At 40.0% G+C, this 14,644-nt stretch overlaps 1 protein-coding gene across 2 annotated transcripts; it reads right to left on the minus strand.

The window, feature by feature from the left end:
• Positions 1-380: 380 nt before the first annotated feature.
• On the minus strand, positions 381-14,283 carry prom2 (prominin 2). Of its 2 annotated transcripts, none has more exons than XM_039784834.1 (25): positions 14,077-14,283; positions 13,120-13,956; positions 11,775-12,038; positions 10,858-10,922; positions 10,284-10,489; positions 9,969-10,089; positions 9,547-9,610; positions 9,329-9,418; positions 7,448-7,644; positions 6,884-6,958; positions 6,531-6,594; positions 6,264-6,420; positions 6,026-6,178; positions 5,767-5,890; positions 5,525-5,613; positions 5,206-5,290; positions 4,960-5,103; positions 4,779-4,847; positions 3,710-3,802; positions 3,536-3,589; positions 3,359-3,439; positions 1,931-1,999; positions 1,745-1,834; positions 1,460-1,572; positions 381-1,378 (listed from the first exon to the last, which is right to left on the minus strand). In XM_039784834.1, the coding sequence occupies exons 3-25, from the start codon at positions 12,034-12,036 to the stop codon at positions 1,327-1,329; spliced, it is 2,517 nt and encodes an 838-aa protein (XP_039640768.1). In that variant the 5' UTR covers positions 12,037-12,038; positions 13,120-13,956; positions 14,077-14,283; the 3' UTR covers positions 381-1,326. The 2 variants fall into 2 exon arrangements, with proteins under 2 accessions (XP_039640768.1, XP_039640767.1); XM_039784833.1 differs by having other exon boundaries at positions 11,775-12,128.
• Between the last annotated feature and the right edge of the window lie 361 nt (positions 14,284-14,644).

The raw sequence follows: 14,644 nt of genomic DNA on the forward strand, positions 1-14,644 counted from the left end.
CTCACACAAATTCCCTTTTGTCATATGTTCATTAATCAGTGTCACATGAGTGGAGAACTTAAGAGTTGATCTGTTTGCATGGATAACAGATGCCTGACAGTTATCATGATCACAAAGACACACCATCTTTGTCTATCACAGTAAAACATAACTTGCTTTTAACTGTTTTGTGTCTCTTTGCAGAGACTGCATTTGTCACCATAGCAGACTTTGTTAAACAAATTGTTGATGTGTACGATCCAAAGGGGTATGCCGGGCTACAAATGTGCACTGTGAAAAGCATTTTCATGGTTTGTGTGGAAAATAGACTGCCTGATGCCTGAGATTCCACTCATGTTACGGTAGTAAAAGGTAGAAAAATGCACAGCAGACTTATTGCATTTGTTATCAGTGGCAATTTTTACTTACAGTAGTTTTCACAACAGCTGGCAGAAATGTTCACAACCTTTTATTCACATTGAGCAAACAGACCATATAAAGTGCTGTGTAACAGAAAGCTCAAACACAATCTACTAGTACAAAGTAGTACAAAAATCATCATTATCGAATCATGAATCCCATCAGTTAAAATCAATATGTACAAAAACATATTTGCAATCAAAATTGTACCAAAAAACTTGCATTGACTTGTTTGCAAACAGCAGTGATACCAGTTATACCCGTCACATCTGTCACACAAAAAGTGTATTAATTTCATGATTCATACAAAAAGATTTGTGCTTTGACTTCCGAAATAAGTGCAAGTGTAATTAAAAATCTAATTAAAAAGTGTTTCCCATTGAAATTAGGGTGCAGAACAATGGCAATGAACAGACAGAGACTGGCACATTATAAGAAGCCTGTTGGCACAGTAACGCACTGCTGCATTCTCAGAGATCAACTCTGATCAACAAAAATCTGCTTGGTAGTTTGAAATGTGAAGCATATATTCTCAGAATTCAGCAGCAGCTCAGTTCATACACTAAATACTTACAAAACATTTATGGAATACAATAAATCTCTTTGATATGTTTATTTAAAATGGTGAAAAAAAATCCCTGCAGATTCCCTGTGTCCCCCTGATGTCAACTGATGTCAAAGATGCTGTGTGTGATGTTTGACATGTAATGCATGACTACTCCAGTCACTTTGCTTCTCCACTCTATGGTGAAAATTGGAGTTAAAAAAAAAAAAAAGTAACCTCACTTTTTTTCAGTTTAAGACTTTTCACCAGAGTGACAATGTGTCACATCTGTTCAGGATTGCACCATGTGTCTTTAGTTTGTCAAGTGATGCCACAGTTGTGCCTGCAGTCTTTTAAAGCTGTAACCCACACATGCCGGCTTCTCAGGTAAATTTCGTCTGGGCCCGCGGTATGTGAGTCATAATTAAGTGGTTGCTGGAAATAGAGACATTAAGAGTTGTCAAGGGCAGCCAGAACAGTGAAATAATACAGGATACAGTTTTTTTTTGTGCTTACTCATAGGCATCAGAGTACTTCATCCTCCGGTAGTACTTGGCTAGTTTGATAGAAAAGATGATGCTGGGGATGAAAAAGATCATGCACCAGCCCAGACTGAACCAGAATGCATTCTAAAGACAGAGAGAAAGAGAACAATGCAGGACTGAAGAGTGACTTTTGACAAACATAAAAATTGCTATTTTTTTTAAACTAATCCATACTCTCCAGACTTCAGAGTATTTGTCAAAAAGAAATCAATGAGTGATGTAGCTGTAGGTGGAGCTAACAACGTCTGATCCTCACCAGAGACTCCACAATGTGTGAGCATAGGATAATCTCAGCAGAGTCCACAGCTCCCGCCACCGGCCCACAGAGGCCCACCTGCTGTGTTATCTGAGGGAGAATACACAGATCAGTAACAGTACAAACATACACACATTAGACACACATTTTGTTGGTTAAAAGTGTAAAAATCTGAACAAACTTTACCGTGATGTTGGCCCAGTCAGCATAAATAATGAAGTAATTCAGCTGACAGTCCAAAAACCTTTTGCTCTCCTATGAACGTGAGAGAGAGAAAGAGAGTAAATTCCACACATTTTCTCCCTGCTTTACAATGGGAGGTCATGAGGAATCGGTGGAACGTCTGGCCATCTCAGCATGTGGAATTCTGGGTAAATCCTCTGAAGTGACCCGTAAATAACTGCAATGGCAGTATGATAAGGCATGGCGAGGCAATTAGGTTATGTAGGACATTTCATGCACAGACGCAAATCAAAGTGCTTTACATAATGCATTAAAACATTAATAGCTGGTGATGTTTTATATTTCACTTACTGTCAACAAATCCCATGAAAAGACTGACCACCAACAATGACTTAATCCAACACAGTGACACAGCTTATTCTTGTGTGCAATAGACCTCCATTGTAGTCCAAAAACTATTAAAAACACATAAATAAGCCACACTTTTGCACTGGGTTATATGGTTCTTCATTACCATAAACATGGGCACTGTAGTTTATTTTGAGTCAATTCCACGTATACAGTCCTGGTGCCGTAAATACTCACTAGACCACCAGATCAGCATCTTAAAATAGTCCCAAACAAATGCAGTATGTACTGCTGTTTGGCCAACTTTTACCTAAAACTATAATGTCCAGCTGTTTTAGGAAATTACTTTTTCTTTTTACAAAAAACTAGATACATGTGAGCTGTTTCTTACATTTTTTGTCTTCACTAGAAACGAATGGGCTGAGTGCAACCGATAGGGTTGGGAAGTCAGAAGATATGGAGGGATTGACTTACAAATTGTTAGTTTTGGTCTTTTCATGGGATTTATTGACATTAGGTCAAGATGTAAGTGCAATGTGGAAAATTACAGTAAAGACAGTGGATTTAAAGGTCATTAAAGTCAGGGTGAGTTGTTCCAGTTTGTTTGTTACAACTCTGAGGGTGCGTAGTTCTCTGAGGATGGTTAGTAGATTGCAGGGAGGGTTCACATGGTCAAGGACAGTCATAGATGTATTTTTACTTTACACCCTATTCTATGACACACTGGAAGCTAATGCAGACACCTAAGATTGGTGTAATATGTTCAGTGTTCTTTCTTTTTGAGTGTTTACTATACATGACACAATATATCATCCTGGACCCCTCAGTACATCTGCTTCACTTCAATGGAACTAGTATTTTGTTACCAAAAAGCTTTCACAACTACAATTGAAGACAAATACAATTGGACACTAAATGGAATTAATGCGCTGTAGATGTGTAACCAACAGGCACATTGTTTCATCTACAAGCAGCCCACCTCCCCCTCGCCCCCTCTGGCTAAATGACTGACCGACCACAGGCATTAACAGACCACATGGAGCACATTTTCTTCTAACCCATGTGACTCGTGGCTCTACTCACGGTCCTGACGATCTGTGCTGTTTTTGTGTTGAGGAAGTCTTGTGCTGCTCCCACGTTGCTCAGCACCTCCCCCACTGTTCCCTAGATGAGCCGGAGAGGAGAGAATGAGCCACAGGAAGAAAGAGAGGAGAATGACCTTTCCTCTTGGTAGTTCCAGGTGTTAGTCAGTGCACTCACATTGATTTTTTCTGCAATGGATCCAAAGCTCTGGAGGGTCGAGTTCAGGTTTTTCTGAGGGCAAAAGCAGTAGATATCTATGTTTAAGTTCAGATGGGGGGCCAACACGGGAAAAGGAAAACCAGAATGAGGAGATTAGGAGAGATGGCAGTCGAGATGGGGCAGGCTACTCACCAGTTGTGGGAAGATGGTTGTTTCTATGTCGGTCTGGATCTGCCTCAAGTCCTTGGCCTCATTTTGGAGCTCTTTTTTACTAGCATTGTTTAACTGAAAAAAAGCAAATAGTTTAATAGTAGAAATAACACTAGAATTAGAAAAAATGGTATTCAATTCAGAATCATGTGACGTGTTTATAGAAAAGCAGAGTAAGGAGTAAAATATCAACAGGGCATTATGTGTTATGTTACAGTTTTTCTGAATTGCTAAAATACTAAATTCTCCTAATTCTGTGAACCAAATGCTCAGTGGCCTAAATCCATTTGTCGAATCAATAACTCTTCTTGCAAAACTCTAAACACATTCTCACTCGCTAAAACACATTTCACACTGCGATGCACTTGTGTTTCAAAATGGTTAACACAGGCAGCAAAAGTTAAACACAACTACAACATAGTTGTCATCGTTTACACACGACTCAAAATTGTAACCAATGTTTCTATTGAGGTGATCGAACCAATTGTAGAGAATACAGTATAAGCCAGTTCAGAGTGCACAGGGGGCACAGGAGCATTGAATGTTGATGTCTGATTTTGCGGTTCCACAATATTTTTTAGTGTACTGTCATGTGCTTTTCATTTTGTTTTCTTTGTTCTTTGGCCTTTGTTGGACTACTGTATTGTTCTACAAGTGCCTACAATCATATACAGACATTCAATATTGTTGTACTTGCACTACTTGCAGTGTACAAGAAATGAATTGTACAAGTTATGATTCACTTTTTGTTTTCATTACAAAATGTGTTTACTGTATGAAATTAAAAAAAGAAAATTCTGTAACTACATGCCCTGGACACTGTGTTCTCGAATGTTTGAGGTAATGTCTAATCAATGCTCTGTAGTGTTTAGTTATTGACTGGCTATGTGTATGATCTAAAAGCATTGTTTGATTTTTGCCAGCAGAGTCAGATGTTTTGTGAATATAGTTTGAGAATTTGGTTGTGTGTTTATAGTTTTGAGAAAATGGGTGAGGGTTTCAAGAAATGTGCCTTAGCAATCGAGAAAAACTTTAACGTCTCGTGACTCACTTGTGTCGCAGCGATCGCATCAATTTTATCTGCTATTGTATTCAGATTGATGGTGGAAATGTTGTTCATCTGAGAGAGACAAGAAAGGAACACCAGATCACGATTACGTGACACGCAGATACATGTAATAATGGCGATAAATTTACACAAAGACACATGCAAGCCCATGAATAATGCCCACCTTCTGCGTGACAGCAGTGAAGTCAATATTTGTCGCCCTTTTGGAGAAGTTGCTGAGTTGGTTTTTAACTTCAGGGCTCAGGAAAGTGATGGTGGGCAGAGTGATGTTTTTATTCTCAAAGAGCTGCTGGATCTGCTCTGTGTACTGAGTGTGACCGACACATTTCAACATATGTTTAATAAAATTATTGTAGGTTTGAACATTATTTATTTTTGAACAATTAAAAAGGACAATCAGGAAACTCACTTTAGATACATTGAGCAGGTCTTCAAGGTTTATGAGTTCATACAAGTGCAGCGTTGTCCACAGAGGCTGGTTATTCTCACAGTCCCTGTAAACATTAACATCAAGTCAAACACATTTGTACAGTACCTAAACAAGATAACAGATTTGCAGTGCTTTATGAATCCCGCCAACTTTAAACCCACAATGGGATGGACAGGTGTGTAATGGATGTCACGAGATAGCAAATGAAACTACACTACATTGAGACCAGCCTGTGTGTATGCATGCACATGTGTATAAGCATTAGTTCCTGTGTGAGCGGTGAATTGACATCACATACCTATAGATATCAGAGATACTGATGTTGGTTTTCAGTCCCAAAGTTGGACCTATCCCCAAACCTGGAATTAAACCTGGAGTATCAATGAGCTATGGAGAGAGGAGGCAATATGATAAAATGTTAACACCAAGATATCCACCGCAGCACCTGTAGTGTCTTTGTATTTCTGACGCGCACAGATATTGGTGTGTGCAAGTGTGTGTGTGTGTGTGTGTGTGTGTGTGTGTTTTTTTTATAGCTACCTTTAGCAGTTCTCCGTTGCTCCAGGGCCGACAGAGCAGAGTGTAAACATTCCCGCCGAGCAAGAACAGCACCAGCACCCCTATCATGAACAGCCAGGAGAAGAGGAAGCTGAAACCTGCGCCCCTGTAACCACATCCAGGTCAGAGGTCAAACAAGCAGTAAGGAGGTGAAACAGTTTGAACAGTTTTGACGTTTCCGCCCTGGATAAGAGCATCATACGACACTAAAAATGATACGACATTACAATTCAGCACTCACATTATGAGGAAGATGCCTCCACAATTCGACGTGCAGTAGCGCTTTGTGGGGTCTGCTTTGGGTGTCAGACCCAGAGGGCCCAGGACCAGACCCAGGAGGTTACACAGCACCACCAGAAGGACCACGCAGCACAGGACCACGCACACTGTCCATCTGGAGAGGTATACACGTGTAATGACTGATTTTCTGTTTTTTCTTGCATTGATCACGTGTGTTTGCACACACAGGTTTTTTTTACCTAATATACTCAGCTCTCTCGACTTCTGGTGCGACCCTGCCGATTTCTCTCTGCACCTGGTTCAGAGTCTCCAAAACGTTGGTCAGCTCAGATAAAGGGATGTCATTGGTTACCTGAGAGATCTGTGTTTTTATGTTATCCAACATCTGCTTGCTGCCTAAAAAACACACAAACGTATATTGCTTTAAAATTGATCTTATCTTACAACTAAAGTTAATTAAGAGAAGTGAAGGCCTAAAGTTTGTGGCAGTAAATGTGCTCACTCACTTTGAACTACATCCTTGGTGTCATTGGTCACCCTCTGGGGGATGCTGTCAAGATAATCCTCCACCTGAAAAGTCAGTGCGTTTATTGAATATCAAGTAAACATATGTTAAATATAGTGTTGAAGTTGAATTGTGTCTATCTGTCAAGATCTTTTCTATTAAAAAAAGTAGCTTTGCTGTAGTCAGCCATTGATTTAACTCTGTTTACACACATAAGCTTCACCTAAAGTGTGTAGCTAAGCAATGATTACATTATCTTTGGTTTCACGCTTATCCAGATTAGTTAAGTAGGCAGGCATACATTATCAATATTGATGATTATTTGCATATTTGTGTTTATCATGAGTCACTGACTTTCTTGATTTTGGATGTGAGATTTATTTTGTTGACTTCATCCACTGCAAACTTGAACTCAGTGAAGCTGGGAATCTGTGGAACAACCAGAGACACAAACATGCTACCATTGTGACCAACAATCAAATGTAATGACATGTTGTACTTTAAACTAACAGAGGGGGGCAGCAGACTTCAGCAAAGCAAGCATTTACAAGTTCAATGTTGATGAGGAGAGGAGAGTGTGTATGTGTCAGAATTAGTGTAGGAGGAATAGAGAACAGATGGAAGGAGGACAAATGAGCTGTTTAGATAAAACCAAAAATGAAGAGCTATTTTAATGTGTCACGCTGTCTCAGCCTGCGTCAGAAGTAGTTTGCATAAATGAATCTTCCTGTTGCTTCATTGTGATGTCTTGTCAAACCAGCTAATTCGTCTGTATTTTAGGAAGTTTATAATCTGAGCAGTCAAACCTAACTCCTCTTTTGCATTAAACACTGGAGCTGGCCTGGCAGGATTCCATTCAGGAAGAAAACACAGGAACATCCATTTTTACACACCAGGTTACGCAGAATCAGTACTTACGGTAATGGAGGTATCCAGTGGTAGGCTCTGTAGCTCAGACTGCAGGATGTTACAGCCAGCGCAGTTTGGTTTGGCTAAAGTCTGATTTATTTGATTTTTAACAGCAGTGACATTGGCCTGGATGCGGTTCATGCTGGACTGCAGCTGGGCCAAAGATGAGTTCAGCTTGTCCACTTGAAGACTAGTGTTTACAGTCTCTGCTCACACAAATGAAAAACACACATAATCAGTGTATGCATGTTTAGAAAATAATTTTAATACATTCATCTGTGACCTTTGTGATGCTACCTGGCTTTGAATTCAAAAGCAATTTAGAATGGAACTGAATGGAAGTCCTAACAAAAACAGAGTAGCATAAGATAAAGAATATCAGGAAATTGATTATAAAGGAAGATAATCCAGCTACTTTTATTATTTTCCATATTGCTCTACTACGCCTGCTCTGTGTTACTCTAAAGCCCTATTCGCAAGGGATAAGTATTACCTGGTGACCTCCAGTCATTTGTAATAATCGCGGAGGTTGTCTGTGATCTTAATCCCGTGCGAATCGGTCATGTCTGTAATTCGTAAAGTAATAATTCCCCCGCAAATGACCTACCATATTTCGCCGAAAACGGAGGTCCTGTGATAATATTAGTCCCGTGCGAATCGGCATCTCTGTGATTTGGGGTCTAACTGGCTGCGTTGTCAATTATAAATGAAAAGTTTTGACATCATATCCGGGGGATAATGTCTGTAAATTTGAGTAAAATACAGACTTCACTTATCCCGTGCGAATAGGGCTTAAGACTGGAAGTACAGTAAAGAAACATGGCTGTAAATTACAGTCATGTGAAAAAATTAGGACACCCATTCTAAAGTTGACTAAAAAGAGGAATAAAAAAATCATCTTTTGGAAATTGATCTTAATGCCTTAATTTAAAAAAAATGAGGAAAAAGTATTTCAGTTAGCCTAATAGCTGGTTTGATTTGCATTGAGAGATGATTTTATGGAAAGTACCCCATGCCAATCTCTAGGTATGGTGAAGGGTATGTGATGATGTGGGGCTATTTTAATTCCAAAGGCCAAAGGAACTTCATCAGGATGCATAGTATCCTGGATCCATGAAATAACATAAAAATCAGCCTGTCTCTATGGGAATTTAACATAGGGGTGTACTTACTTATGCCCCCTGTATTTTAAGGAAGAACATTTATTTATTTACGATACATTATTCATTCACAAAGATAATTGGTGTCCTTAAAGGTTGGATCTTTCCTAATTTTTTTAATTAAGGCATTCAGATCAATTTCCAAAAGATGATTTTTTTTATTCCTCTTTTTAGTCAACTTTAGCATGGGTGTCCTAATTTTTTCACATGACTGTATGTATCAGCACCTAATTTGTCATCTTGGAAAAGGCGAAATTACTGCAGCCAAAAAAATGTAGTACTTTATGCTGTAAACCTCCACACTCAATTACAAAACACAATAATTAACACTTTCTTTGAATGTATTGATTTGCAGCCATATGTTGAAAGGAAGCATGTTTATTCTACTTAAACTGAAGAATTGTATAGTATTATCTAAGAAAGCAAAAGATTAAAATGCTTAACTTTTTTATGTAGGTTTGGCAGACACTCAACATTAAATAACTTTAATGGATTTACAGGATTAGAAGCAAAATTACTGATCAGGACATCCCTGCTTTTGACTATGTATCTATCTATCTATCTTTTTATTTCTTCTTGAAATATTTTTTTAGTGTCAGGGTAAGAAGTGAAATACACAATGCACTCATGAGCAGCACCCCGCCTATGATTACTAATCTCCTGTCAAATATGCAAATAAGGATTAACATGCTCAGACTGAAACAGGACGGAGCATGCAGGTACACCATACCTTGGTCCAGGAGTCTAACTGAGCTCAGCGCTGGGTCCAGGGTTCCTCTGAATCGCTCCTTGATCTCTGTTCCCAACTGAGGTCCAATGGCTAATACATACAAACAAATAGGGGTGAGGTGGTTAATCACGTGTTTAGAACAGACACTGTATCGCAGCCGTTGGAGTCAAAACAAAAGTGGTTCCTCTATTTTTACATTATTACCTTACTGTTCTTACCATCTAGGTTTCTGGTAACCTCCTGTACAGTTCTGTAGCTCTCATTCACCACATCGTTGACTTGCTGGAGATAGGCAGATGGGGAAGCAAACAGTTTCAAAGTGTGCACATAACATATGGGTTGAAATACAAGCTAATTGTACATAGCAGCTTTTGCAAATGAAGAAGAACAAACAGAACTCTACCCTGCTTTTCCCACTCCCTTGTAGCTTGAGATAAGTGTATTGACACTGCAGAGTGCAGAGCTGATCCTTAGTCAGCAGGTTTGTTTGCATCTCACACAAAGCTTGTCGACTCACAGAAAACTGATGGCAGGAATTAATGTGACTAATCTGATCAATGCTGCCACATTGAGATCCCAGACATTTGTATATTTCCATGCTCATAACATGCTCTGCAATCAACACAAGGTTTTCTCTTACCTGAGGCACAGCAGTGAGGAAGGAGTGGAGGTTGCCTATAGTTTGGTTGAGCTCCACTTGACTCTGGTCCACACTCACTTTCATGGCTTCGTTACTTTTGAACATGCATATGTTCCCAGCACTACAAGTGCACACACACACAATTAAAATTGTGTCATGAACCAAGGGAGACACACAAAGGCAGTAAGGCATGAACATTCAAGCTGTCTTTATTCAACACTAATTTCAAATAACACATCATTATGTTGTTCAAAACTGCACGCACACACACACACACACACACACACACACACACACACACACACACACACTCACAGGATAATAACTGTGGTGATGAATACAGTCCAGTAGAAAGTTCTTCTGCGACAGTGAATGGAGGATGTCTGCTTCTGGTACATCTTCCCACCACAGTTGCCACAACAGCGACAGCACGCCAAGAAGAAACCAACTATGGGCATCAGAACAATGTACAGTACGCCAATGGCTGCACACACCAGGAAACCCACTTCATACACCAGGACCTGAACACCAAACACGCACACAGACACATACATACAGACAAATGACATGTATTACAATTAAAATGTCACAAGATGGTATAACAGCGGCAGATTTCTTTGGTCAGGTGTGACGTCAAACACTGTGAGACATCATCAGACAGCAGTTTTACTTCACTGTGGGGAAAGTCCACAATCAAAGTGGACAAAAGAGTCTCAAGTAAATTCAGTCGACTAGGAAACATACACACAAGGCTGCTTTAACATTAAACATTCTCAGATTACCAGCTCGAGAGGCTGTGAGGAGGGTGTGTCTGTTTGTTTTACCCACATACATGGAAGTTCAAAACAACATCCTAGAATATGTTAAACTCATAAAAACATTCACTTACTTCTTTGATGATTTCTTGATTTAACTGCACTTGGTTATAATCATGGACTATTTGCAGGATCAGATCTAAAAAGAAATTGATAAGAAAAAAAAGGGTTTTGTGACTGTGTTTTTGAATAAGTTCAGAAGACACAGAGCCCAGGGATACCTAATTAATATTCCACGCCGCTGGTTTCTGTCCCCGTTGTCCATGTACACAAGCCCGGCCATTGGGACAATGTGTCCTGTGCTCCATACAAACATCTTAATCTCTCGCATTGTAAAAGTGGAAATCTGACACCTCCATGTTGTGGTTACTAGGAAACCAGTACAGCTTTCTGGAAACATTAGATTTTTACACCAACAAAAAAACCACAGTACAAAGCCATAATCAACTGTTGACACCTACACAGTTCTTTATGCCTCATTGATTGTGCCTATTGGTCTCATTCAATGACTTTGAACTGGGCAAAGGTTGTTCAATGTGTTTTTTGACTACATTTTTATTTCCTGTTTGAAATTTATACCAAGCAGGAAGTAATATAGAAGGGTTTATGGAGCAACAATGACATCACATCGAAAGTTTGGGAATGAGGAAACACTGGCCTTAAAACATTGGATAATGACATAATGGTTAAAGATTCACCATGGAAAATACAAAAACTGCCATTTACATACAGATGAGCCAAATCTTGTCATCTTTCTGTATGGGCATTATTAGCTGGGAGGTAAAAGGGTTAAAACTGATGTGTCACCTTACACCTGACTGTATAGAAATGTTGCCCAGCACCATGGAGCATGAAAGCATTTGAATGTAATTTGAATTTCACCTGGTTGCTCTGTGAGCTAAAACGATCAAGCTAATGGACTGTGTCCTATGCATCAGAACATGATGAGATTCAAGATCTTTGATTACTGAGTAATACTGATGACACTGACCTTTAGGTAAAGGGTTAGGCTGGACTGTTTGAAGGAAGGACTGGACCAGAGCTGCCATGAAGCCCACACCGGCGTCTACCGCTGCTGTGTCCTGGTACTGGGGCTGGGCGAGGTTCTGTGGGGCCGCAGCTGCTGGACAGGCAGGCTGTGGAGGGACAGACTGGGCCAGGCTGAGCCCCAGCAGCAACACTCCTACTGCGGCCCTGAACGTTCCAGCGCTGCCCGGCCAACTCCAACCCCTCACGCTCTCACATAACCCCATGTCTACAGGTAAGACAGGATGGGAAAGACTTCGCCAGTCAAAACGGATTTATAGAGTGATCACCTCATGGCACAAGCTCTGTCTTGATGCGTCTGGAAATAAGACAAAAAGACTGAATACAATGACACTCATTCAAGGCAGGAGAATTTGAGATTGGAGAAGAAACCCACAGATTGAGTCATAGAGAAAGATGTCGCAGTGCAGTTTGTTACAAAATGGTAAGGGGAAAAAAACTGCTGTTGTTTTGCAGAAGTGCAACAATGACATTTGGTAAATGGTAAATATAAATGTTAAGCCAACGCCTATTTCGTATCTGAGAAAAACAGTGCCCTTTAGGCATCTATTTCGTACTTCTACACTTAACCAGAGACTTTGGAGTTTGTCATTGAGGGCAGGATGTGATGACATTTAGAAGTTACAGGAAAAGTTGCAGAAAGAATGAGACATGGGTTATTACAGCATGTCTGGCGGTCAGTGCTTTGTTCATAGTGTACACATACAAAAAAAAGCCACATCCGCATCAGATACCTGCATCACTTCTATTTGTTCAAACTCATGATTGTCTCTCAGAACAGTACACAGTAAAACATTTACTAGATCAAGTGGTAAAAACATCTTCTGTCTTTATGAAACTCCTGCACAATATTTGAATGTCAGTTATTTCTAAATGCTTGTCGACTGTATGTTTTGTGTAGGTGTACCTCTCTTAAGCAAATAACTTCACAAGGGTTAGGCCCTAAAGTAACTGAACATACTGTATCTATGTTTCTCTTGTAGTTAAAGCAAGCTGTTGAAATCAGAGAGACTATATATTATTAGATAACATGACCACCCTCTTTAACATAACACACAGTAGCCTGAGGGTATTTAAACTGTACATATATGAGCTCTAGAAACAAACTGCCTGAGCAGTTCCTCTAGGTCTAGTGTTGTCAGGGTAAAGGTGTGAGTGAGAGGGTAAAAAAGTGAGTTCAAAGTGAAAAGAGGCCAGAGATAAGGAAGGAATAGAAATGTAGAGGAAAACAAAATGTAGACACAGGAGAACAGAGTAAGCATCTGGCTGTTTTCGCTCAGTCAACTCACCTTCCTCTGTCAGGCAGTGAAGGATAGTCGCGCTGTACTGACCTCCAGTCCTTCAGTAAGGGACGTGTGACTCTTATGGTCCTGTAGAAACCTGATATGCTCTACTCTTGCTGTGAAGTTGAAGCTGACTGTGTGCTCGGCCGGAGAACACAAGCACCAAGGAGAGAGGGAGGGAGAGAAGGGACAGGAGGAGCAACAAAGGGAGGAGAGAGAGTGGTAGCCGGAAGCAAATATTTGGTAGGGTTATTTTCCAGCAAATGGTATTTTTCCCACTTGGGTTACCTGGATTGGGTGGGGAAGACGGGGATGTCAAGCCTAACGTGCCAGTAATAATTGTTGATTGTCATTTTTTCAGTCATCCATTCTTTTCGTGTAAATCAGCCCACATCTGCAATGGTGTGGTGTCCAAACAAGCAACAACACAGCCCAAATATGCAGGACAACATAGCTAGGACCGATGCACCTGGGAAAGGGAGTTTTGAGAATACAACAACTAAATGTTGCCAAGAAATTCTCAAAAATATTTCAGCAGACACTATTGAAAGAAATTATGTTTTCCCCATGTTATCATCATTGTCAAAGGGGAAGATATACAGTTTAACTCTGCAGCTGAACAAGCCTGAACAAGAGTTAAACAATCACTACCGCCACGACAAAAAGAACCACTTGTACAAGGAGTGCTATTCCTCCCCTATAACCTGCTTCTGCTGAGGCACAACTTTGACGTGAGAGAAAAGAAACTCTTCTCATTCCTTTTATCAGTTTATGAAGTCTAGTTTGTCACTTTGGTCCACAATCTGCCAGGCATCGTGACACTGCCTTCTCTGTGTAACTTGTCTGTAACACATGAGAGAACACATTTTTACATGAAAAGGAACATGATAGTACAATAGGAATGAATCTTATTTCCCTTTGGTGATACATTAATGCAAATGAAGCGTAAGGAGTATACTGTACCCGTGTCTGTCCTCGTCTCTGGTTTTGTTTATCAAGTCCGAAGTCATTTGTCGATCACTCATTCCTGGTTCACCTCAACCCAGTCTTCAATTATAGGCTGATCCTTTAATCTGTTACCAAGAAAGCTCTTACAAAATGGCTTTGTAAAGATGTAATGTAAAGACTATCAAGGCCTTGCAAGTGCTGCCACTCAGTGATTGTCCTCAATGTCTTTATGATGTGGTTAAAAGTTCTGACAAAGCAAGTGTAACTTAAGTTGAGATGATTTTATCACACATGCAGATCCAAAGGTCAAGAATTAGCTTCCGTGCTTTAACATATTACTTGCTGGATCAAAAGGTACACATGTGAAGCCCATTATGTGCCTCTCTCTCTGAGCTTTGAAAAAATGTTCTTATCTAAAGTGTCAACAGTCTTGGTGTATATTAACTCAAACAAGGGTTGCAGTGTCTTGCTCACATTCTACTTGCAACTTTTTCCATAAGAAAATTCAGTAAACTGTTCTTGGCACAGCTTGTGTCCATTTTGCATGGCAAGAAAAACTTTTTGGAACATTCTTTGCAATAGC

This window comes from Perca fluviatilis, chromosome 19, assembly GCF_010015445.1.
Source record: "Perca fluviatilis chromosome 19, GENO_Pfluv_1.0, whole genome shotgun sequence".
Lineage (NCBI taxonomy): Eukaryota > Metazoa > Chordata > Actinopteri > Perciformes > Percidae > Perca > Perca fluviatilis.

Excerpts from the sequence above, each read along its gene's own strand:
- prom2 (XM_039784834.1), bottom strand. The coding sequence starts at position 12,036 with ATGGGGTTATGTGAGAGCGTGAGGGGTTGGAGTTGGCCGGGCAGCGCT. Across the intron at positions 6,595-6,883 it reads TCACATCCAAAATCAAGAAA|GTGGAGGATTATCTTGACAG; the intron begins GTCAGTGACTCA and ends CTGACTTTTCAG. Across the intron at positions 4,848-4,959 it reads TCACTGCTGTCACGCAGAAG|ATGAACAACATTTCCACCAT; the intron begins GTGGGCATTATT and ends TGTCTCTCTCAG.